Raw genomic sequence first — 23,833 nt, 5'->3', positions numbered from 1 at the left:
TCGCTGCTGCTCTTGAACTTCAGGGCAGCGTGTCTGGTTGTGTGCAGCTCAGCTGGGGGGAAGGGGGTGCGCAGCAGGGGTGACCGTACAAGAGCCTGTCCTGGGGAAGGATCTGGTGACCTGGGCAGTGACCAACCTGCTTGGTCTGGGTCGTAGAAATTGCCCATCTGGTCAGAAGCCTCCTTTCAGCACCTCTGACTGGCAAGAGCTGACCTAGGACAGTGAAAAGTGTCCCACTTTGCCTTCCATGGCAGTGTCTACACAGAAGACCAGGCTCACGTCTCAGGTCTCAGCCCTCGTTTTCTCCTACTTTCCAATGTAGACAAAGCTTTACATCTGGGCCTTTGTGACCTTTCCATCCAGCGGAATTTTTCTACTTTTACTGTGGCTGCTTAATTTCACTGCTTTCCTTGCCAAAACAGAAATCGTTTTGTAACTAGTTTCTGTATGTTTACCATTTCTCGCTTTTAAAAAATTTTTTGAATTCTAATTTTTAATTAATTAATTTATATATATTTTTTTCTTTCTGCAGTACGCGGGCCCCTCACTGCTGTGGCCTCTCCCGCTGCAGAGCACAGGCTCTGGACACGCAAGCTCAGCAGCCATGGCTCACGGGCCCAGCCTCTCTGCAGCATGTGGGATCTTCCCAGACTGGGGCATGAACCCACGTCCCCTGCATTGGCAGGCGGACTTTCAACCACTGCGCCACCAGGGAAGCCCCTATTTTATTTACTTTTTTATATAGCAGGTTCTTATTAGTTATCCATTTTATACATATTAGTGTATATATGTCAATCCCAGTCTCCCAATTCATTCCACCACCAACAGCCCCCCCCCGCCCCCCCGCCGCTTTCCCCCCTTGGTGTCCGTATGTTTGTTCTCTACATCTGTGTCTCTATATCTGCCCTGCAAACAGGTTCATCTGTACCGTTTTTCTAGGTTCCACATATATGTGTTAATATACTATATTTGTTTTTCTCTTTCTGACTTACTTCACTCTGTATGACAGTCCCTAGATCCATCCACATCTCTACAAATGACCCAGTTTCATTCCTTTTTGTGGCTGAGTAATATTCCATTGTATATATGTACCACACCTTCTTTATCCATTCATCTGTCGATGGGCATTTAGGTTGCTTCCATGACCTGGCTATTATAAATAGTGCTGTAATGAACATTGGGGTGCATGTGTCTTTTTGAATTATGGTTTTCTCTGGGTATATGCCCAGTAGTGGGATTACTGGGTCATGTGGTAATTCTATTTTTAGTTTTTTAAGGAACCTCCATACTGTTCTCCATAGTGGCTGTATCAATTCACATTCCCACCAACAGTGCAAGAGGGTTCCCTTTTCTCCACACCCTCTTCAGCATTTATTCAGCATTTAAACAAAAGTCCAGACTTTGTTGGAAGATTTTTAATCACAGTTTCAATTTCATTACTTGTGATTGGTCTGTTCATATTTTCTATTTCTTCCTGGTTCAGCCTTGGAAGTTTATACCTTTCTAAGAATTTGTCCATTTCTCCTAGGTTGTCCATTTTATTGGCTTAAGGTTGCTTGTAGTAGTCCCTTATGATGTTTTGTATTTCTGTGGTCCATTGTAACTTCTCCTTTTTCATTTCTGACTTTATTGATTTGAGTCCTTTCCCTCTTTTTCTTGATGAGTCTGGCTAAAGGTTTATCAATTTTATTTTTTGTCTCAAAGAACCAGCTTTTAGTTTTATTGATCTTTGCTATTGTTTTCTTTGTTGCTATCTCATTTATTTCTGCTCTGATCTTTATGATTTCTTTTCTTCTACTAACTTTGGGTTTTCTTTGTTCTTCTTTTTCTAGTTCCTTTAGGTGTAAGGTTAGATTGTTTATTTGAGATTTTTCTTGTTTCTTGAGGTAGGCTTGTATAGCTATAAACTTCCCTCTTAGAACTGCTTTTGCTGCATCCCTTAGGTTTTGGATCATTGTGTTTTTGTTGTCATTTGTCTCTAGGTATTTTTTGATTTCTTCAGCAATCTCTTGGTTATTTAGTAACGTATTCTTTAGCCTCCATGTGTTTGTGTTTTTTACATTTTTTTCCCTGTAATTGATTTCTAATCTCATAGCACTGTGGTCAGAAAAGATGCTTGATATGATTTCAATTTTCTTAAATTTACCGAGGCTTGATTTGTGACCCAAGATGTGATCTATCCTGGAGAATGTCCCATGTGCACTTGAGAAGAAAGTTTAATCTGCTGTTTTTGGATGGAATGTCCTATAAATGTCAATTTAATCTATCTGGTCTATTGTGTCATTTAAGGCTTGTGTTTCCTTATCAATTTTCTGTCTGGATGATCTGTCCATTGGTGTAAGTGAGGTGTTAAAGTCCCTCAGTCTTACTGTGTTACTGTCAATTTCCTCTTTTATAGCTGTTAGCAGTTACCTTATGTATTGAGGTGCTCCTATGTTGGGTGCATATATATTTATAATTCTTATATCTTCTTCTTGGATTGATCCCTTGATCATTATGTAGTGTCCTTCCTTGTCTCTTGTAACATTCTTTATTTTAAAGTCTAGTTTATCTGATATGAGTATTGTTACTGCAGCTTTCTTTTGATTTCCATTTGCATGGAATATCTTTTTCCATCCCCTCACTTTCAGTCTGTATGTGTCCCAAGGTCTGAAGTGGGTCTCTTGTAGACAGCATATATTTGGTCTTCTTTTTGTATCCATTCAGCTAACCTGTGTCTTTTGGTTGGGGCATCTAATACATTCACGTTTAGGGTAATTATTGATATGTATGTTCCTATTACCATTTTCTTAATTGTTAATGTGTTTGTATTTTTAGGTCCTTTTCTTCTCTTGTGTTTCCCACTTAGAGAAGTTCCTTTAGCATTTGTTGTAGAGCTGGTTTGGTGGTGCTGAATTCTCTTAGCTTTTGCTTGTCTGTAAAGCTTTTGATTTTTCCATCGCATCTGATTGAGATCCTTGCTGGGTAGAGTAATCTTGGTTGTAGGCTTTTCCCTTTCATCCCTTTAAATACATCGTGCCACTCCCTTCTGGCTTGTAGAGTTCCTGCTGAGAAATCAGCTGTTAACCTTATGGGAGTTCCCTTGTATGTTATTTGTCATTTTTCCCTTGTTGCTTTCAATAATTTTTCTTTGTCTTTAATTTTTGTCAAATTGATTGCTATGTGTCTTGGCATGTTTATCCTGCCTGGGATTCTCTGTGCTTCCTGGACTTGGGTGGCTATTTCTTTTCCCACGTTAGGGAAGTTTTCGACTCTAATCTCTTCACATATTTTCTCGGGTCCTTTCTCTCTCTTCTCCTTCTGGGACCCCTATAATGTGAATGTTGGTGCCTTTAATGTTGTCCCAGAGGTCTCTTGGGCTGTCTTCATTTCTTTTCATTCTTTTTTCTTTATTCTGTTCCACGGCAGTGAATTCCACCATTCTGTCTCCCAGGTCACTTATCCGTTCTTCTGCCTCAGTTATTCTGCTATTGGTTCCTTCTAGTGTATTTTTCATTTCAGTTATTATATTGTTCATCTCTGTTTGTTTATCCTTTAATTCTTCTAGGTCTTTGTTAAGCATTTCTTGCATCTTCTTGATCTTTGCCTCCATTCTTTTAACAAGGTCCTTGATCATCTTCACTATCATTATTCTGAATTCTTTTTCTGGAAGGTTGTCTATCTCCACTTCTTTTAGTTGTTTTTCTGGGGGTTTATCTTGTTCCTTCATCTGGTACATAGTCCTCTGCCTTTTCATCTTGTCTATCTTTCTGTGAATGTGGTTTTCCTTCCACAGGCTGCAGAATTGTAGTTCTTCTGCTTCTGCTGTCTGCCTCTGGTGGATGAGGCTGTCTAAGAGGCTTGTCCCATTTCTCGCTTTTATTTTACCGTTTAATGAGGTTTGGAAATTTTTAATAAGTGGGCCACCAGTGTGTGGACAGGTCAGGCCCCAGAGTGAAGAGATTGAGTTTCATATTCCCCTCCTAACACTTCTCGACCTTTCCAGACCCAGAGAAGAGCTCTTTGCCTGGTTTAAAGGGAACCCTTCCCCCATGATGAGGGGAGACTGTCACACCTGTATTAAAATTTCCTTCTCTAGAAGTTCTGGAAGAACTCCAGAGAAAATGTGTCCTTAGGGAGAGTGATAAGATCCACCTAACTCCTTTTCTGGATGGGATGGAGAAGTCTGTGATCTAGCCCCAATTCCCAGAACTCTTCGTACTCACAACCTCCTCGTAGCTGACCCAGGCGGCTGGGGGTGGGTCAGGCAGCTAAGTTGCAGGAGAGGATTGCTGAGATGTAGGCCAGGGAAGGTTCCACCTTGACTTCGGTTGTAAACGGAATTGAGTTTTAAGTGTTTTGGTCAAAAGACTTTTGCATCATCTCCAGCTGGTTTGAAAATTTTATTTTTACTCTAGTCCATTTCCCTTCTTCCCTTCCAATTACCTTCTCCTCCTCATGCAGTGATAGCGTATTTGTCCCCAGAGACCAAAAAGGGAACAGATGTTACCAGAGGCCCCAAACTATAATCTTACTTTTCACTTTTGTCTCAATCGAGATGAACATAAAAAAGAGAACAATTAATTACACCTTTGCTGGTAAGTTTCTATATTATTTCATATTCCTCTCCACCCCCTTACGGCCTAGGGAACAACAGCAGTAGTATCATTAGAATTCTCACTTGATCCACCATTTCTTAATTTGGAGTTATTTTTATTTTGAAGGTTCTTTTACCTAAAAAATGAAATCTGTAAACCTCTGGCTTAGAAGACCTTTCCTTGGCATTGCAACTCTAGAATGGAACATGAAATACAGGACCCATCAAAGTTGAGTCAACCCATGCAATGCATTTTCATCTGAAAGAGGTTGTTCTGTACATTTTCCCTTTGGCCACCCTTCACTTATCCTTTAGCAATTCCATACCAGTAACTTCTGGTTCATTTCAACACAATGGGGAAAGGAGGAAAGAAGAGAAAAAAACAATAATTTATTGAGTGTCTTCTGTATGCCTGACCTTGTACCATGCTAGCCCCTTTCTGTACATGAGTCCACTTCATATCAGCAGCTAAATACTAAAATCCTGAAGGAAGAAGTATTTCCAGGAGGAATACTTCTATTTCTTACCTCTTTTCGTCTACTTTGAAAAGGAATAAAGTTCCTTCCCCAGAATAGTCTACTGGCTACAGTCTAGTGAATATCACTTAAACTTGGCTTCATGTCGCAACCTTTAATGACATCCTCTTTTCTGATTTTATCACATCAAGTCTAAACCCATTTCTGGGTCACATTCTCTATCATAACTTCGTTTTCCCTGATCCTCTAGTAGCTATCTTTCACTCTAGTCAGGGCAGAATTTTTACATTTCACAGATACATCATGAGTGTGCCTAGGTCTGCCCCTCAAGTAAATCTAATTACTTGACTCTGATTGTTAAAACCTTATTGGCTTCCCATGACAATGAAAATAAATTCCAGATGCCTTCTATGGCCCTCAAAGTACTCGATCTGGGCCCTTTTGATTAGAACATTATCTCTAACCCTGTTTTTCTTGCAACCCCATTGGCCTCAGGCTGAATGACTGGTTCCATTGTTGTCATTCAAGTCTCAGATTCAATGTCAATTTTTCAGGGAAGACTTTCTTAAATACCCTGTCTTCCTCCAGTTACTCTTTATCATATTACCCTGTCTTATTTTTTCAAGACATAACATTTATCAGAATCAGATAATAGTACTTAACATTTATTATTTATCTGTCTCCAGTAGCTCCGTAAATGTACAGACCTTGTCTGTCTTAACTACTATATTCCCAGTACTCAGCACAATTCCCGGCATTTAGTAAGCACTGGAAGCAAATTTGTTGAATGACCCAGTGAATCGGTGCTTCTATAGAAAGGCTAAGGAATTCACTCATTGAACACCTGCATTGTGTTCCCATGCATTTCACACACATTATCTCTTTTATTGTTCTTATACCTTTTGAAGTGGGGGTGGGTCACGTTCTCCCTACCTTGCAAATGAGGAAACTGAGACCCAGTTAATCCTTTTCCCAAGGTCACCCAGCTTGTAAATGTTAGAGCTTGGTTAGAACCTGGTCTCTCCACCCCAAAGTCCTCATAATGCTTCCTATTGCATTACTTCAAAAAATACAAACCCATGAGGCAGAGCCCAATAGATGATATAGTCCAATAAAACCTTAAACCCTTTGTGAACTGCTCATGGATGCATGACTTTTCATGTCTCTTGAGTGGAGAATTTGTATTCAATTCAAGATGAATTGTTGCGGTGGTCACACGTTCACCTGCCTTGGCTTGAAGAAGATCAAATAAATGATGTTTATTCTTAGCACCAGCCCCTCACCTAGGTCAGGGCTAGATCTTGCAGGGTCATCCAAGTGAAAGATGTAACAAAAATTCCACTTCTGTTAGTTTAATCAAACACTTACCAGAGCAAACCATTCAGCCTTCAGACTTTGAAGGAATTTGAGCCATATTTACAAATAAGAAACAAAAGATATCCTTGCTGTTTTCTGGAAAGTTTATTTTTTTCTGGTGGGAATAATTAAATCCTGTGAGAAACGGTATTCAAGTTCACGCAACCCTATGCCAACTCTCAGAGGGATTTCAAGACTCCTGGCTTCTTTTCTTGTTTCCTGCTGTGATGAATTGATGGATGTGGACGTGTGAGGCCTTTTTGCCCTGTTTGTTTGTTTCTTTGTATGTTTATATGGAGACAAAACCATCTGAGTCAGAGTAAGGAATTAGTGGCCATTGTGTTCTTTTTTTCTCCTTTCAAAAATCCCTGTTTCTCTTTTAGAAGAAAAATGTCAAAATCCTGCTTTTTGATCTTTCCTCCCCATGTCCACAAACCTGTATATTCCATGGAATTTTCCCCTGAACCAAAAGAGGCCAGGTTGGGCAAACCATCCCACGTCCCTAATTAATTTAGCCAGGACAGTTTGGGCACTGAAGTAGCAAACGGTGGGATGATAATCAACACATATGAAAAAAATTGCATACTGTGATATTTTAAAAGTAGTTCCTTTCCAGTTGAGTTCAGAAAAGTCATATGTGCGGATAAAAAGGGTTGTCTGGGGGGCTTCCCTGGTGGCGCGGTGGTTGAGAGTCCGCCTGCCGATGCAGGGGACACGGGTTCGTGCCCCGGTCCGGGAAGATCCCACATGCCGCAGAGCGGCTGGGCCCGTGAGCCATGGCCGATGAGCCTGCGCGTGCAGAGCCTGTGCTCCCCAACGGGAGAGGCCACAACAGTGAGAGGCCCGAGTACCGCAAAAAAAAAAAAAAGTGTTGTCTGATGCACTGTGCTACGTCTTATCCTAGCGGAGTTGTCAGTTTCTCAGTCAACAGGAAGCGGAAGGGTCAGTGTTCCTTTGCTCATCATTGGGCATGGTGGGCGGAGAGAGATGATCAGTCTCTCTGTGGGGGGCCCTGCCAGCACCAGAGGCCACTTCTCAGGGCCTTAGCTCAGACCTCTTTTCTGCTCCATGCCCTTCCTTGGCGGAGAACCATCCCTCATGTCAAGCGCTGGCAGCCCTGGAGAAGACAGGGCAACTCTGCACAGTTCTTTGTTCACTTAGTATTTCTTGACCACCTACCATGAGCCAGACATCATGTTAGGCCTTCATGGGATTTAAGGTCTAAAGAGGGAGAGAGACATTCATCACATAATTCTCACACACACACACACACACACACACACACACAGGGTTTATTCCATATAGAAGAAACCCAGAATGGAACATAGTTCCTTGGAAGAAAAGAATGACAGCTAAGACTTGACTGCAGTGTAAAGAAAATTTTGGAAGGAGGGGTAGCAGTGAGTTTGAGCAGTGTTTCTCAACCTATTTTTTATTATCTTTCCCTTAAGGAGCCTTTTCAAGACATTTTTTTTTCCCTTACTCATCTCTCCCCCATGAAATGTGGATACCACAGATAACTATATACCTGTTTATGGACTATATGTATGTGCATATATGTATGTATATGTTTTATACATAAAAAGAGGAAGATTGTTTTTTCATCTGCTAAGAGGTAGGAAAAAAACTAGCTAGGTCACCCCCAATGAAAATGCACAAGTTAGGGGAGGAAAGCTTAAGAGATTTATAAAATTGTGTTTTGAATTGAATCATAATTTTCGTATGACAGAATACACAGCTTTTTAAAATTTATTTATTCGTTCATTTATTTATTTTGGCTGCACCGCGCAGCTTGCGGGATCCTATTTCCCTGACCAGGGATCAAACCTGCGCCCTCACCACTGGACCACCAGGGAATTCCCAACACAGCTTTTAAGTATATAGTTTGATAGGTTTTGTCAAATGTATGCACCTGTGTAACTGCCAATCCGCACATAGAACATTTCCCGTATTCCAGAAAGTTCCCTCCTGCCTCTTTCCAGCCAGTCCCCTCCCACCAGAGGCAAACACTGTTATGAGTTCTGTCACCAGAAATTAGTTTAGACTTAGAGTCAGACAGAATCCTGGCTCCCCTCCTCATGGCTCTGTGATGTTTGGCACAGTATTTCTTTTCTCTGGGCTTTTTTCTCATCTGGTAAATGAGGACATATGTGGAGTCCTCCTTACAGGGCTGGTGAGGGAGGCGGGTTGCCCTTCATTCCCCGCAGCGTGACTGCAAGGAATACATCTCGAAGAGGTGTTCCTAGCTTGTGGAATAAGTCTGAGCATTTCTTCAATCCTGGAAATCCTTCTCAAATTCCCTGAGCGCCAGCCTTTCCACTTTAAGTTGCCATTTGCCTCGTGACCTGAGAATTCTGCCCAGTCCTCGCACTTCCCCCATGTTTCTGCTCCTAAGCTCATCTAGAAAGCCACACTCTGCTGCTTACTGAGGCTGCAAGGTCCTTTCTGACGGATTTCATCCACTAGCACTTTCAGAAACCTCCCAGAAACTGACATATATACACCACTATGTATAAAATAGATAACTAATGAGAACCTACTGTATAGCACAGGGAACTCTACTCAATGCTCTGTGGTGACCTAAATGGGAAGGAAATCAAAGAAAGAGTGGATGTATGTATACGTATGACTGATTCACCTTCCTGTGCAGCGAGAAACTAACGCAACATTGTAAAGCAGCCGTACTCCAATAAAAATTAATTTCAATAAAATCTCCCAGAAAATTCCCAGAAGTCATGTCTGACTTCTCCTGGCCATTTTTCTTCCTTTCGTCTGACCCATCACATTCCCTTTACTTGTGGCCCATCCCACATTCACCGAGGGCTTAAGTTTCTCGTTTGTGTTTGGCACCAGGTCATGTCACAAAGAGCCCAGGCTTGGGTGTCAGACACCAGATGTTTGAGGCCCAACTTCACCACTTCCATAGGACCCAGGATAACTACTTAAACTCTAGGCCTCAAATGCTTCACCTTCTTTTTTTTTCAGTATGCAGGCCTCTCACTGTTGCGGCCTCTCCCATTGCGGAGCACAGGCTCCGGACGCGCAGGCTCAGCGGCCATGGCTCACGGGCCCAGCCGCTCCGCGGCATGTGGGATCTTCCCGGACTGGGGCACGAACCTGTGTCCCCTGCATCGGCAGGCGGACTCTCAACCACTGCGCCACCAGGGAAGCCCTCAGCTTCTTTTTTTAAACTGATGTATCGTTGATGGACAATATTATTTAAGTTTCAGGTGTACAGCATAGTGATTAACAATTTTTAAGGGTTATTCTCCATTTATAGTTATTATAAAATTGGCTATATTCCCTATGTTGTACAATAGATTCTTGTAGCTTATGTATTTTATACATAATAGTTTGTACCTCTTAATCCCCTACCCCTATTTGCCCTTCCCCCTTAAATTCTTCACCTTTACAATGGCACTTATAATAGTTACAATTAAATGAAATGTGTCCTAGCACAGTATCTGGCTCATAATAAGCAGTAAGCATTTGTAGGTGTCATGTATTATATTGCTTGTTAGAATCTTTGTGTTGGTCTTCTGGCTGACTCTCGCTTAAATAAATTTATGTTTACAAACACATAACGCAGAGTAACAAAACAGTAGCCAAAATGGGATATCATGGGAAGCAGAATCTATGTAATCATATGTTTCTGCCATATTGCAGCATGCCATTACAATTCTATCACTTTCTTAGAAATGCTAAATCTCTGTTTCTCATCTTAAAATGGCAGTGTTAATTGCTTCATGGCATGACTGTGAGGATAGATAAGGAAATGTGTATGAAGTATCAAGCCCCTGGCCCGTCACATAGTACCATTTAGTGAGCATCAGCTAACGTATTTCATCAAATATAAGGTGCATTGATCATAAGATGTGACCCGATTTCAGAGCTGTTAAAGGGTGCATCTGAAAATAAGTGATTATTGGCATTACATCAAATTTCAGCCCTACTGACTGCTATACACATATCAGTGGGTTTGTTTTCGCGTCTTGCTAAGCTTTTTAACACTGAGGTGAAACTAAACACCTTTAATCAGAACTGTAGAAAAAGGAACCTTTTACAAAGCAAAGACACGGGAAGTGTTAGAAATATCTTGGTATAATCCTGAGCTGTTCCTAAGTAGATCTGCTGTGGGATCTAATACTGGCTTTCTTTGTGCTGCATCCCTGGAGGCAGGAAGAAGGGCAAGTACTGAGAAATGGACAGCCCTGGGACCCCTCGAGTCTTAATAGATTAGGTGGTAACTTTATTTTTCTGGGTCACAACTAAATAGTGAGAGGCCAAATCCTGTCAACCCTCTGAAGGACTCCACAAAACCAGTTACCCCAGGACTGTCTCCAGGTGTAAAGTCAGGGACCTCCCCAAGACTGTATCTGGAAGAAATTCAAAGCTGTCCCAACCCAGGCAGGACATCTCTTTCCAAAGCCGTACTCCTGGATTTATCCATAAACAATCCAAGTATCATGGGAAGTAAAGATAAATACAGTAGTGTCTTTACTGTCTCCACTTGTATGTGACTTACAGAAGATTCCACAGTTTAAGGCTATATATCAGTTACAATTAGCTTCCTTTATGAACGAAGTGAAATCTTCATGAACAATGGTTAAGACTACTATTTCTTTTTTTTTTTTTTTAATTTATTTATTTCTTTATTTTTGGCTGCATTGGGTCTTCGTTGCTGTGCATGGGCTTTCTCCAGTTGCAGCGAGTGGTGGCTACTCTTCCATGCAGTGCACGGACTTATTGTGGTGGCTTCTCTTGTTGCAGAGCATGGGCTCTAGGGGCACGGGCTCAGTAGTTGTGGCACATGGGCTTAGTTGCTCTGTGGCATGTGGGATCTTCCCGGACCAGGGCTCGAACCCATGTCTCCTGCATTGGCAGGCAGATTCTTAACCACTGTGCCACCAGGGAAGTCCCTACTCTAGTATTTCTTTGCCATGTAAAAGCTGGAAAAAAGTCAGTTCAAGGCTGAGATATGTCTCTGAGGTCTCTGATTTCCCACTTTGTGTGTTTTCACTTTGCTCGGCTTCCATTCACAAGGCCACTTCATGGTCTAGGATGGCTGCTGTAACTCTAGCCATTAGGTTTACTTCCTGAAAGTTGCACACACTACTTCTGTTTATATTCCATTGACTAGAACATAACCACACATGGCCACACTTAGCTGCAAGGGAATCTTGGAAACGTTGAGTTTATTCTGGGTGACTATTATGGGTTCAGTTGTATACTGGTCCCAAAAAGATATATTGAAGTCCTAACCCCCAGTACCTGAGAATGTGACCTTATTTGGAAATAGGGTCTTAACAGGGGTAATCAAGTTAAGATGAGGTCATTAGGACTTAATCCAATACGACTGGTGCACTTATAAAAAGGGTATATTTGGACATAGAGACAGATCCACACAGAATAAAGATAATGTGAAGGCATACATGGAGAAGATGGCCATGTGACTGGAGAGATGCATCTACAAGCCAAGGAATGCCGAGGATTGCCAGCCAACATCAGACGCTGGAAGGTACAGGGAAGGATTCTCCCCTAGAGCCATCAGAAAGAGCATGGCCCGCTGATACCTTAATTTCATACTCCTAGCCTCCAGAACTATGAGACAATGGATTTCTGTTGTTTTAATCCACCCTGTTTTTGGTATTTGTCATGGTAGCCCTAGGAAACTAATATAACGACCGTGTCCAGGAAAAAAAAAAGGAGGTTCTGTTAGTAAAGAGAGTGGGGACAATGGATCTTGGAGGACAACTAAGAGTTTCTGTCATTGACCAGAAAGAGCTGTACCAACATCCTTCAACTAATACTTATTGAGTGCCTACTGCATATGGTGCCCTGTGGGGTCTGCTGGTGGGCAAAGCAAGTGAGGGTCCTGCCCTTGTGGAGCTTCAGGCCGAGTGATGAAGCGGATATTAATTATTCACTCAAGTAGTTAATTATAAACAGTAATATGTGTGTTTGACAGGAACATTACTGGGTGCAAGACTTGGGGTCTCAGATACACATTTTTGTAAGTTTGCGTATTTCATTCATTTTGAGAACTCCACGCTGAAGACTGTTACAGAGTCATATGCTGAGTCTGCCATTTTGCCTTTAGCTTCAGAGTCTCTTAATTTCACCCATCATTTCTTTTTCTGCCAGATAAAATCAAATATTGTTGGTATTACAGTTACCACTTACAATTCTCAGAGGAGAGCCTATGAGAGAAAGTGAAATGATGGAGAGCGAGATGAGAAAACATTAGTTTGGCAGAGGTCAGGTCACTGGAACGGGAATTATGGATGTTGAGTTGATTTAATGCTTTGTTTTGCACATTCCTGTTGCTCCTCCAGTCTCTTCTGTCTCAGTAAATATCATTACCATCCACCCAGTTGCTGGGGCCAGAGACCTAGAAGTCCTGCTTGCTTTTTTCTTTTCCCTCCAATTCAAGATGCTTCCAAAACGTATCCCAAATGCACCTGTTTTTCTTTATTTTCCCAAATCCAAACCACTGTCCTCTCTCACCAGGACTACTGTGGCTCTAACTGGGCTCCTTACATCTACTCTTTTTTTTTTTTACATCTTTATTGGAGTATAATTGGTTTACAGTGGTGTGTTACTTTCTGCTTTATAACAAAGTGAATCAGTTATACATATGTTCCCATATCCCTTCCCTCGTAGCTTTATAATCCATTCCCCACCTATAGCAACTGAAAACAATCAGGTCTGCCATTCCCCTGCTTGAGAGCCTTAGTCGGTTTCACTTTGCAATTAGGGTAAAATCTAAAAGCGTTACCTTGGACTCACAGCCCCACGTGATCTGACCTCTACCTGTCTTTCAAATCTTCTCTCCTTGCCTCCTTCCTCTTTGCTCGCCTCCGTTACCACCTTTTAGTTCCTCAAACCAGTGATTGCTTTCTCTCCAGGAGGCATTTGCACCTTACACATCTCCTTTTTAGTTAGGATGGGAAGCCTTCATAGCATTTCTGACCACATTTCATTGGCTGGAATTGTGTTGTGCGGTCACTTCAAAGGGGCTGGGAATTTGAATATTTTATTTTCCAACTTTCATAGGGCGAGAGAAAGAGTGGATGGGATGAGGTGAGTCGAATCAAACTAACAGTGTCTACCAGAGCCACTCACTTCTCTCCTTTATACCTTCATGTCTATTTTCTTCATAGATATGTATTTATTTTCTTTGAACCTCTCTAAGACATAGGCTCTGTGAGGGCAGGGATAGTATCTAATCCTTTTTCCTTTTTTAAAAAAATATTTATTTATTTGGTTGTGCCAGGTCTTAGTTGTGGTAGGCGGGCTCCTTAGTTGCAGCTTGCCTGCTCTTTAGTTACGGCACATGTGCTCCTTAGTTGCGGCTTGCTGGCTCCTTAGTTGTGGCATGTGAACTCTTAGTTGTGGCATGCATATGGGATCTAGTTCCCTGACCAGGCCCCCTGCACTGGGAGCCCAGAGTCTTAACCACTGCACCGCCAGCGAAGTCCCTCTAAATCTTTTTCTTTTTTAACTACGTGCTCAATGAATGTTTGTTGAGTCAATAAATTGACTTTGGTGAGTAGAGACAGTGGAGACTCAAGTCTAGGCACTATCTCTGCTTTACTAGAGTAAAATGGCTTGTTAGAGTAGCAGATAGCCGGTGGAATTTCATTCTAGCACCTACCACACCACATGACAATAGGTGCTCACTATTTTTAAAACTCTCAATTAATTGATTCCATTTATTCGTCTTAAATAATTGGAAGTTGATCCCCAAAGCTCTATCATTATATTCTGAGAGAGACAGACAAATATAAAATATACTGCAGACCAACAGCAAGCATATAGTTCATGTGAAAATCGCTAGCATCTTGCCTTGTACAAAGTTGGTACCCATTTTTGTTTTTTAAAAGAATTTGAGCATATGTCCATGGACGTCCAGACAATATATTATTTAAGATAAGGAGGCAGATGGCATTGAATATAGTTGTATAAAAAGGTAGTTTTTCCATGTAACATTTTGGGGCACATGTCCGATCCTTTCAGTAGATTTAATGGAGAACTAGTGAAAACAGTTCTAAGACCAATTAAAGCAACATTTGTTGAGCGATATTACATGCTGGGCACTGTGCTAGGTGCATTATCTCTGATCATTGATAATAACAATTCTGGACATAGGTGTTGTCTCCATTTTACAGATGGAAAAAAATGAGGTGCAGAAGTGTTAAGAAGTTTGCCTAAGGTTAAGACGTATATGAATTCAGATATGCCTGGCTCTAGATTCTGTGCTTTGGAACCATTATTGTAAATGTGTGGAACTGATTATATCAAGAGAAGATATAAGCCAAAAATGCCCTGAATATATCATAGGGATTTAGATGATCCTGTGGACAGAAGGATAATATTGCATTTGGGTCTGCTCTGTATTGGCCCTTGTATAGCTATGTCCTCCAAGAACATGACACTGATAGGTGGCATTCTTGTGAGTTAAGAAATTCAAATCAATAAAATGTTTAAAAGTAAAGGATTGAGCTTTGAAAACTAGAAAGAGTATGTCGTTATCTCTGAGCTTTCTGTATCCCAGGATTTGAGCAGCCCGAATCTGTGTATCATTAGCTGTAATATGATACTCAGCATTTAAGCTGGGCTCCTGAATGAATATTTTCTGTTGGTCGGAAGCCTGAAAGCATGAATCTTAGTGTCTCGGGATACCAAGCGTAGATCCTGACGATGTGATCATAGAGAGCCTCAAGCAACATCCGTACTAAGCATTGTCAGATACCTTGTTCCACTCAGGGTTTTTCTTCATTCTGTGTTTTGTCTGACACTGGTTCAAGTTCTCATTCTGGCTTAGTCCTATCTTTAGACTTGTCCCCCTTTGCCCTAAGACTTCATTTTCTGCTTCATTTATCCTTCAGCCCCCATGCACATACATACTCTTTCCACCAGTCCTACTGTGCAACCAGAGTGCAGCATCTACAGAAGACCTCCAGATTGCCAGGGACCTAGGATGCTCTGATCCCCACAGGGCCTCTCTAGGCCAATATAGATTTTGCCCGTCTTTTGATATCACTTTCAAACTAGTTTGACTTCTGGGAGGTGAAAGAAGCCATTGACAATGTTTAATGGTTCTTGGCTAGATTTTATTCTTGGCTGTTATCCAGGATTTTTCATTGGGTAGATTTATAAATGTGTTTGAAATTCACCCATATAAAAATATCTGTTGAATTTCCAACACCAATAGTAGTGTTATTTCCACTATCAGTAATCAGAAACTTAGAGTTAAAAAGATTCCGCTGGTTCTTAACATTATTTAGGTCATAATTATGACCCCATTATTTAGGGGTCATGTGCCTCTTTGAGAATCCAGTGACAGCTATGGGCACTCTTCCTAGGAAAAAAGGGTGTGTGTGTGTGTGTGTGTGTGTGTGTGTGTGTGAGAGAGAGAGAGAGAGAGAGAGAGAACCACATTTGCACACAGTTTAATGCTGTTTGTGGATCATCTAAAACTTACCTTTGGACCCCAGGATAAAAATCTCCCAGTCTAATCTCATTTTACAGGTAAAAAAGGTAAAGCCCACAGAAGTGAAATGACTTATTCAGGGTTAAGGCAGATAAGCAGAACTAGGGTCTGAGCACTCCTGACCGTGCTGTGAAATTGTATGTGTGTAATATATCAGCTTTAATGCCTGGCCCAGGGGACACCCAGTTTATATTATTTCCATCCCTTCTCTACCCCACCCCTACCATCATATTCATTTCAGTGATTAATATGATATGGGCTGGTTTGAGTTTATATTATGTTCAACTGTTTTTAATAGAAATAATGAAGATGCCTTGCTTTGGTAAAACATGTGTCAGAGAATATTACATTTCTCACAACTTCCTGATACAGAGCTGAATAAGTACTGTTAACTCCATTTTACATGTAAGAAAATCAAAGACCCAAGTAAGTTGTTCAGGGTCAAGTGAAGAGTGAGTTCCAGCTCTTCTCATGCCGTGAATTACATTTTGGGGGTACTGGGCTGTCGTCTAATCCTCTTGTTTAAAATAAGCATAAGCAAGAACATGAAGGTCGTTGAATGAATGCCCAGACCAGTGTTTCTCAACCTTCACTATCCCTCAGAATCACCTGGGAAACTCCTACAAAATACCCAGAGGTAGGGACTCAGTTGGTCTGGGGTGAGGTTCAGACATCAGTACTTTTCAGAAACTCCCAGGTGATTTAAATGTGCAGCAGCCAAGAGTAAGGAATACCATCCCAGACCTCTTATTTTTTATTTTTATTTTTTTGAACATTTAAAAAATTTTTTAAATTTATTTTTGGCTGCACTGGGTCTTCGTTGCTGCGCACAGCCTTTCTCTAGTTGCAGCGAGCAGGGGCTACTCTTTGTTGCGGTGCGTGGGCTTCTCATTGCGGTGGCTTCTTTTGTTGTGGAGCACGGGCTCTAGGCGCATGGGCTTCAGTAGTTGCAGCACGCAGCTCAGTAGTTGCAGCATGCGGGCCCTAGGGCGCATGGGCTTCAGTAGTTGCGGCACGTGGGCTCTAGAGCATGCGGGCTTCAGCAGTTGTGGCACATGGGTTCAGTAGTTGTGGCTGGCAGGCTCTAGAGTTCAGGCTCAGTAGTTGTGGCACAAGGGCTTAGTTGCTCCACACCATGTGGGATCTTCCCGGACCGGGGCTCGAACCCGTGTCCCCTGCATTGGCAGGCAGAGTCTTAACCACTGCGCCACCAGGGAAGTCCAAAGTGATTATTATTTTTTTTTTTGGCCACACCACGAGGCTTGCGGGATCCTAGTTCCCCAACCATGGATTGAACCTGTGGAAGTGCAGATTCTTAACCACTGGACTGCCAGGGAAGCCCCCCCCGACCTCTTAAAAAGATGGGTTCAGTGCGGCATCATCCCTTCTGGTTGTTGGATGAGAGGCTGTGCTGGTTTTCATGCCTCAGATCCAAACAGAAGGTGGTGTTCCATGGCTTGTCTTTGAAAGATATTGCAAAGGCATTTGCATGGTGTGCTTTGGGCATTGAGGTGTTTCCTTGCAGTGTATCAGTTACAAGCACGTTTAGAAATAGCTGAGCTCCAGTTGATGTCAGTATTCTCATGGAGCAAAACATGCAATGCAGCAGCCCCCAAAGCCCAGTAACACAGTGCTCGAGCCCATCTTGCTCCTGAGCTCATCTCAGCTGCTTTGAATCACTGCAGCCGTGCCACGTGGCATTCAAGAAACCTGGCTTCCCCTAACGGCCAGCATAAGACATAGCTCTTATCGCGTGTCCCGTACAGAGGGATGGGGTTTTGGGATGGATTTTCAGCCACATTGGATGATGAGGCTGCCAGTGAACAGCTGTGGTCTTGTAGTCTGGGAAGGTTCCACTGTGTCCTGTTTTCTTTGAACGACAGAAGCTTTTTAAAAGAGAAGGAAAATACACTGCATACTGTCCCAAGGCAAGTGTAAGGCTGGTTTAAGGAGGTTAATTTCTTATTAATTCAAATGTGCTTTGGGTATTTCAGTTTAAAACATGGATGTTTCTCCGCTGAAGAGAAAATGTTTACTTCCCCCGCCCCTTTGCTTCATACTAGACCTGTAGCCACCCAGATCTGGCTACCGTTTGCGCTGAGTACGAAAAGTTCCCAGAGCAGGCTTTTAAATGGGACTCTCTTGCCGGAGGCGGGGAAAGGCAGCTGTCTGCTTAAGGAGGGCCCCCAGAGTCCCTCTGCGTCTTGGAGGAGAAAGCTGCCTCTGTCTGGGGCCACGCGTGACCAGCTCTTTTACCACAGTAGGACCACAGTGCCCTTACTACACTGTGTTCTGCGCGGGGCAGCCGCCTGCATGTACCCACAGCTGGGGCTGATGAGATCAGGTTCTACTCCCCAGAGCCGGAATAATCAGGAAAAGGCACAGAGCATTTCTTTGTAGGCCCAGAGGTGGCATGACTGTCTCCCACCTTGGCTAGGTCAGCGGAGGCGGAGGACCGCAGGGTACTCATGTCTGTGTAAGCTGGAATCCAGTGCTGTGGGTCCACGTGTGGGGCACGACTTATGCATCTCAGATGCTGTGGAAAGTCCAAAGTTATCCTCTCTAAGAGCTTCTGATCTTGTGGAAATAGGATATGTACAGAGGGAAATAGCTGGAAAAATAATTACATGTTTGTCTATAATTAGGTGTTCCATTTTGCAGTAAGGATTCCATGTCCATCCCCGACTGCTTCCCCCATCACCTCAATGTCATAGACTCCCAACGTGGACTTTTCGCCCTAAACTATCTCAGAGCTCCAGGCCACATTCCATGTCACCCAGGACACCAGTGCCAGCATGTCTCATCAGCACGGCATGTGTCCAAGTCCCTGCTCATCTTTGCCTTAAACTTGCTTCTCCCTCGAGTTCTGGCTCTTCCGTCCTCTGTCTCAAGCCTGGGTGACTAGTTCCTTTTTTACACTTCTTTTAGAGGGTCTGGTGGTGGGTGTGAGAGTCCTTCTTGTTGGCAGGGCTGGCAGTTGGGAGGAAGAGATAGATAACAGAGTTGGGGGGAGCCAGGACAAGCTGGAAACTACCAGCCCTTCTGCATTTACCTCTCACCTCAAGGGCAACTGAGAACAAGTTGTAATCCCTTAACATCTCTGCATGTGTATTAATAACTTCTTTTTTCTACTGCTCATTTCATATTCCCTGGACACTCAGCAAACCCCTCAGTTGTTTATGGTTTCCAAATCTTTATTCCTGGTTGGGTGACTTCCACTTTCTTTCCTGAAGATGGGATTTCTTTCCTGGAATGGGATTATCAGGGAAGCTGGTGAAGAAATCTCTGGAAAGCTATGAGCTCATTGGCTGGTGGGGAGCTTGAAACCACGCTTGCTCGGCAGGGCTGTCAGTGGGGAGAAAAACTGGGTCTGGAGCAGCACAGAACAAGGACAGGCTGGAACTCTATGTCACCTCCATGTTGGCCTCTCACTGCATATAACCATGGCAGCCTTGAGGAATGTTTGCTCTCACTTCCACCTTCCAGATATTATGCTAATTTCTTCTGTGGCCAACTCCACTCTGAAACTGCCCTGGGAAGGGAATCTGGGAAATGTAGTTCTCGTTTGGCCAAGTTGACACCACAGAACTCTACCCTCTTATTTATATTCATGTCCTTCCTACTAACTGACCCACAAAATGTCCTCGGTACAAGTATGAGGAAGCGGTGGGGAGAATGAATATGAGATCCAGCCAGTAAAGGAGAGTGAGGATGCCCTGAAAAAGGGGTATATCTTCCCTTGGGTACGGTACCTTGTACACGCTACTGCATATGGAATTGTGTTACATTCGTCTAGGATGAGATTGCTTTCACTGTTGTCTTTGTAAGCAGAAACTACCTCTGTCTTGTTCCCTCTGGTTCCTTGAGGGGGCCCAAAAAGGATGAAATGTTTAAGATAGGAGTCTTCAGTTTGGTCTTTTCTCTCCAAACTTCTAAAAAGAACTGGTTCTGGCAAACTACAGTTGTATACACAACCTGGCTTATTTTCGCTGCTTTGTAAAAGACAGAAGAAATATGACCAGGCTGAATACGGCCATCTGGAAAGTGTTCCTGGAAGCATTTTTGAATGCCCAGATTGGAAGTCAGCTTTTCAGGGTTAGCCTATAATCACTTTCTTGCATACAGGCTTAGCAAAAAGAGTTTGGTCCTGGCTAAGAATGCAGTGGATTAGCATTAGAAGTAAACATTCACAGGCATGAGAGCTGACCTGGAGGGTAGACTGCTTAACGTAGCAACGTCTGGTATGTTCTATAGGGATGGCGGAAAGAAGGAGCCAGTTTTTGTTTGGGCACCAGGCTGGGTGCTATACTAGTCGTTTAATATGTATCATCTCCTCTCGTCTTTGTCACAACCCTATGAGCTAGAGAGTAGCTGTATTTTAAGGTTGAGGCTGACAGAGTTTGAATCAGAGCCTCTGGTTTTACAACTAAATGACAGAACCAAAAGCCAGATTAGCCCAGGTCTGTCTGGCTCCAGGGTCCTTGATCTTTCCATTATATCGTGGTGCTCTTCAAATCTGTTCATATTATTTTACTTTTCTGGTCCTGAGTTTCTCCATCTGGCTAATCTTGGCGAAATACGTAATCAACTCTGCCAGGGGTTAGGTGTTTCTCTAGGAATGGAGATACTGGAGGGAACCCCGGTCTTCAACTCCACACATTCTCTGGGACTGGTGTGAGAGGCTTCTAAAGTCGACATGATCCAGAATATGACACACTGGGCCATGCCCTCCGTTTATTGCTAGACTGTGGGAGTTGAGAGATAGAAGGCTTTACTCCTCCACAGGCTTCCCTGGTGGTCCAGTGGGTAAGACTCCACGCTCCCAATGCAAGGGGCCCGGGTTTGATCCCTGGTCAGGGAATTAGATACCACATGCATGCCGCAACTAAGAATCCGCATGCCATAATGAAGACCCCACGTGCTGCAACTAAGACCTGGCACAGCCTAAATAAATAAATAAATATTTTTTAAAAAATAAGGCGGCTTTATTCTTCCATCCTTTAGCCAAGTCAGCGTGGAACTCTCTTGATCCTTCAGCACAAGTTCTTAAACTGAGACAGTCCTGAGCAGCCTGGTTGGCAGGTCCATTTCTTGGCCCACAGATTGCTTGGTCCTGAATATAGCACCAGGTACTGATAGAATAAGGAAGGGGTTCTACAGCAGAAACCACAGGCTTGGCTACCCACCTTGGGAGTACTCAGTTCCCATTAGCCTTTGCAAAGGATGTCTAAGGTTTTTGGTCCGGATATCATGCCCCAAAGGAGGTTGCTCCATGCTCAGACCTATTCATAATCCTTTTACTTTTCCCACCAAAACACTACCAAGTAGATGGTGGCCTATGTATCTCTGCAAAGTACTTACACACACACACACACACACACACACACACACACACACACACACACACACACACACACACACACACATTTTGTTCTTAGCCCAGATCAGAGCAGCACCACCTTGGAGGTAAAATAAAGGAACCGAGACTTTGGCTCACTTTTCAAAGCTAGAAAGTGTAATCAACACACAAGTCTCCTCTTATGATTAAAATAATATATTAAAAAATGCATTGCATTTGTGAAAACAGTTATAATGCAGCTTTTCGTCTGATGAATAACCTTAATGTGTTTTGTATCTCGTTAAGTAATCTATCTTTGAAAATCTTGGAGGGACTTCCCTGGTGGTCCAGTGGTTAAGAATCTGCCTTCCAATGCAGGGGACGCGGGTTCGATCCCTGTTTGGGGAACTAAGATCCCACATGCCATGGCGCAACTAAGCCCCTGCACCACAACTAGAGAGCCCACACGCTACAACTTCTGAGCTTGCGAGCTCTGGAGCCCACGCGCCACAGCTAGAGAGAAGCCCACGCACCGCAATGAAAGATCCCACGTGCCGCAACTAAGACCTGACTAAGCCAAAAATAAATTAATTAATTTTTAAAAAAGAGAGAAAATCTTGGGTATATTAATATTACATTTTAGTATAATCCAGAAAAAAAAGCATAATGATTTCTGGGTGTCAAATGGCTAATAATAAACATTCTAAGGGCAAACTACAAATTGAGTGAAAGTTTCTTGTGGAGGAAAGAATTTGGGGTCAGGGAGGAAGTCTGACCTTCTGGAGCCTTTTTCCTTTTGGCCATCACTCCTGTGGGAGTTTAATACATGTGGTCAGAGCATGTCTCCTGCTGTTGGAAGCCCCAGTCTGCAAATACGGGCAATTCTAAGGAACTTCCTGTATCCACAAGGGGCAGCCAAGTCTGTTGGGGGGGGGGAATGGGTAGGAGTGATAATTTGCATATCCCCTGTGGTATAAAGGCTCCCAGGTAACAGATTCCTTCAGTAGTAAAGGAAGTCCAAGGAATCTGTGGTTATAATGTGTCTGTGCTGCTTCTCTTCGGTGCCTGACCACTTCTTAGAACCTCGGGAAAGCACCAGATCAAGGGCATGCTGTCTGTCCTTAGCACAAGCAGACCTTGGACGCAGTCCCAGTGCAATCATGAACTGCTTGTAGGAAGGTGACAGAACCACCAGGGTAGGCTACAAATCCTCTATTCAGTCTAACACACGTCCCTAGAGAGAATCGCCAGGAAGGCAAACGTTCATCCTAACTTTGGGAATCCGAGTTCTCTGGACTGAACCTGAGTCCCTCCTATCGCCCCCTCTTTAAGTGCACCACAATCCCCCCTCCCCGTGACTGACCTGACACCACCACCACCCGCGACTGAGCAAAGTGGACCAAGGATGAGCCTGGATCTGAAACAGACCTTTGGTCGACTTGGGCTGGGAGCGAGCAGATTCTGTTTGAAACCAGCAGGCACTTTGATTTCTCAATTTGCAACAAAAATTCTTTAGAGTTGCTTTTTGTTGTTGCCGCTGTTTTGTTGTGAAAGAAAGTCATTCTTACACACAGTTGGCTTTCCTTCAAGGCTAATTGTGCAGTCTGTTCTTTGGGGACACCACATAGCCACATAGCATGCTTAAAATGCATAAAGTTTAGAGGAAGACGGTAATTCTCTGGAGAGCAAATCCTGTGTTTATCCAAGAACTGCATCTCTGCCTCCTCCCACACCAGTCACTCTCTAGCCAGTTGCATATTTGGTGGAGAGATTTATGGAACTGAACATACAGCTGCAAATTTTCTTTCTTTTTTCTTTTTTTCCCCAAGAACAGTGTTCTGCTGTCAGGGCTGTTAGGCAATAAGCACACACACACAACTTATTTACTCCAGGAATGTCCAAAACTCCTAAGTGGTATCCCTTGCTGAATCTGACTGTGTGGGTAAACATAAAGCATTCTATGGAGGAAAGAAACTCATTCCATAGATGTAACTAACAAATCTTGACTCAGCTTATGTCTCTAATATTTTGTTCAAGGACCATCCATGAGTCTAGCTACACTCTACAACTACTTCAGTTCTGAAGCAACTTTGTTAAAGTGAATATCTTAGGGACAGGAGCAGAGATTCTTTAGCTGAATTCCACTGTTCTGTTTACTTTAAGATTATGCTGATTATTTACTGTGGCTCCTGGATGCTCTATCCTTATGGGCTTCTCTTGGATTGGGAAAAATTCTCTCTTATCACCCTGTATTGTTTTTCTATTTTTATGGGTTTTTTTTTAATTTTTAATTTTTAAAAAATTTTCTTTTGGGATTTCTGTGGCGGTCCAGTGGTTAAGACTGTGCTTCCACTGCAGGGGGCATTGGTTCAATCCCTGGTTAGGGAACTAAGATCCCTCATCCCGCATGCCACATAGCCAAAAAAAAAAAAAAAGTTTTTAAATTATTTTATTGAAGTATAGTTGATTTACAATAGCATGTTAGTTTCAGGAATACAGCGCAGCAGTTCTCTTCCCTTATAGGTTATTACAAAATATTGAGTAGAGTTCCTTGTGCTATACAGTAGGTCTGTTTTGGTATCTATTTTATA

The 23,833-nt window shown here is 42.8% G+C and overlaps 1 protein-coding gene across 5 annotated transcripts in view; it reads left to right on the top strand.

Annotated features, from left to right (window-relative positions):
• The window catches only part of DEPTOR (DEP domain containing MTOR interacting protein), a 186,908-nt gene that overhangs the window by 103,587 nt on the left and 59,488 nt on the right, over positions 1 to 23,833 (top strand). The window contains exon 9 of one of the 5 annotated variants that reach the window (XM_089898777.1): positions 533 to 15,845. The exons of the other annotated variants lie outside the window; for them this stretch is intronic. Coding sequence (XP_089754903.1) covers positions 533 to 745 — 213 coding nt within the window. The 3' untranslated portion in view covers positions 746 to 15,845. Of the gene's footprint in view, positions 1 to 532; positions 15,846 to 23,833 lie in introns of those variants that run through there. 5 annotated transcript variants of the gene reach the window in all.

The sequence above is a fragment of the Delphinapterus leucas genome, chromosome 17 (assembly GCF_059928025.1).
Source record: "Delphinapterus leucas isolate spDelLeu-1000000601 "Yukka" chromosome 17, BTC_Dleu_Yukka2, whole genome shotgun sequence".
NCBI classification, from domain to species: Eukaryota; Metazoa; Chordata; class Mammalia; order Artiodactyla; family Monodontidae; genus Delphinapterus; species Delphinapterus leucas.
This window is presented reverse-complemented; position numbering and strand designations above follow the sequence as displayed.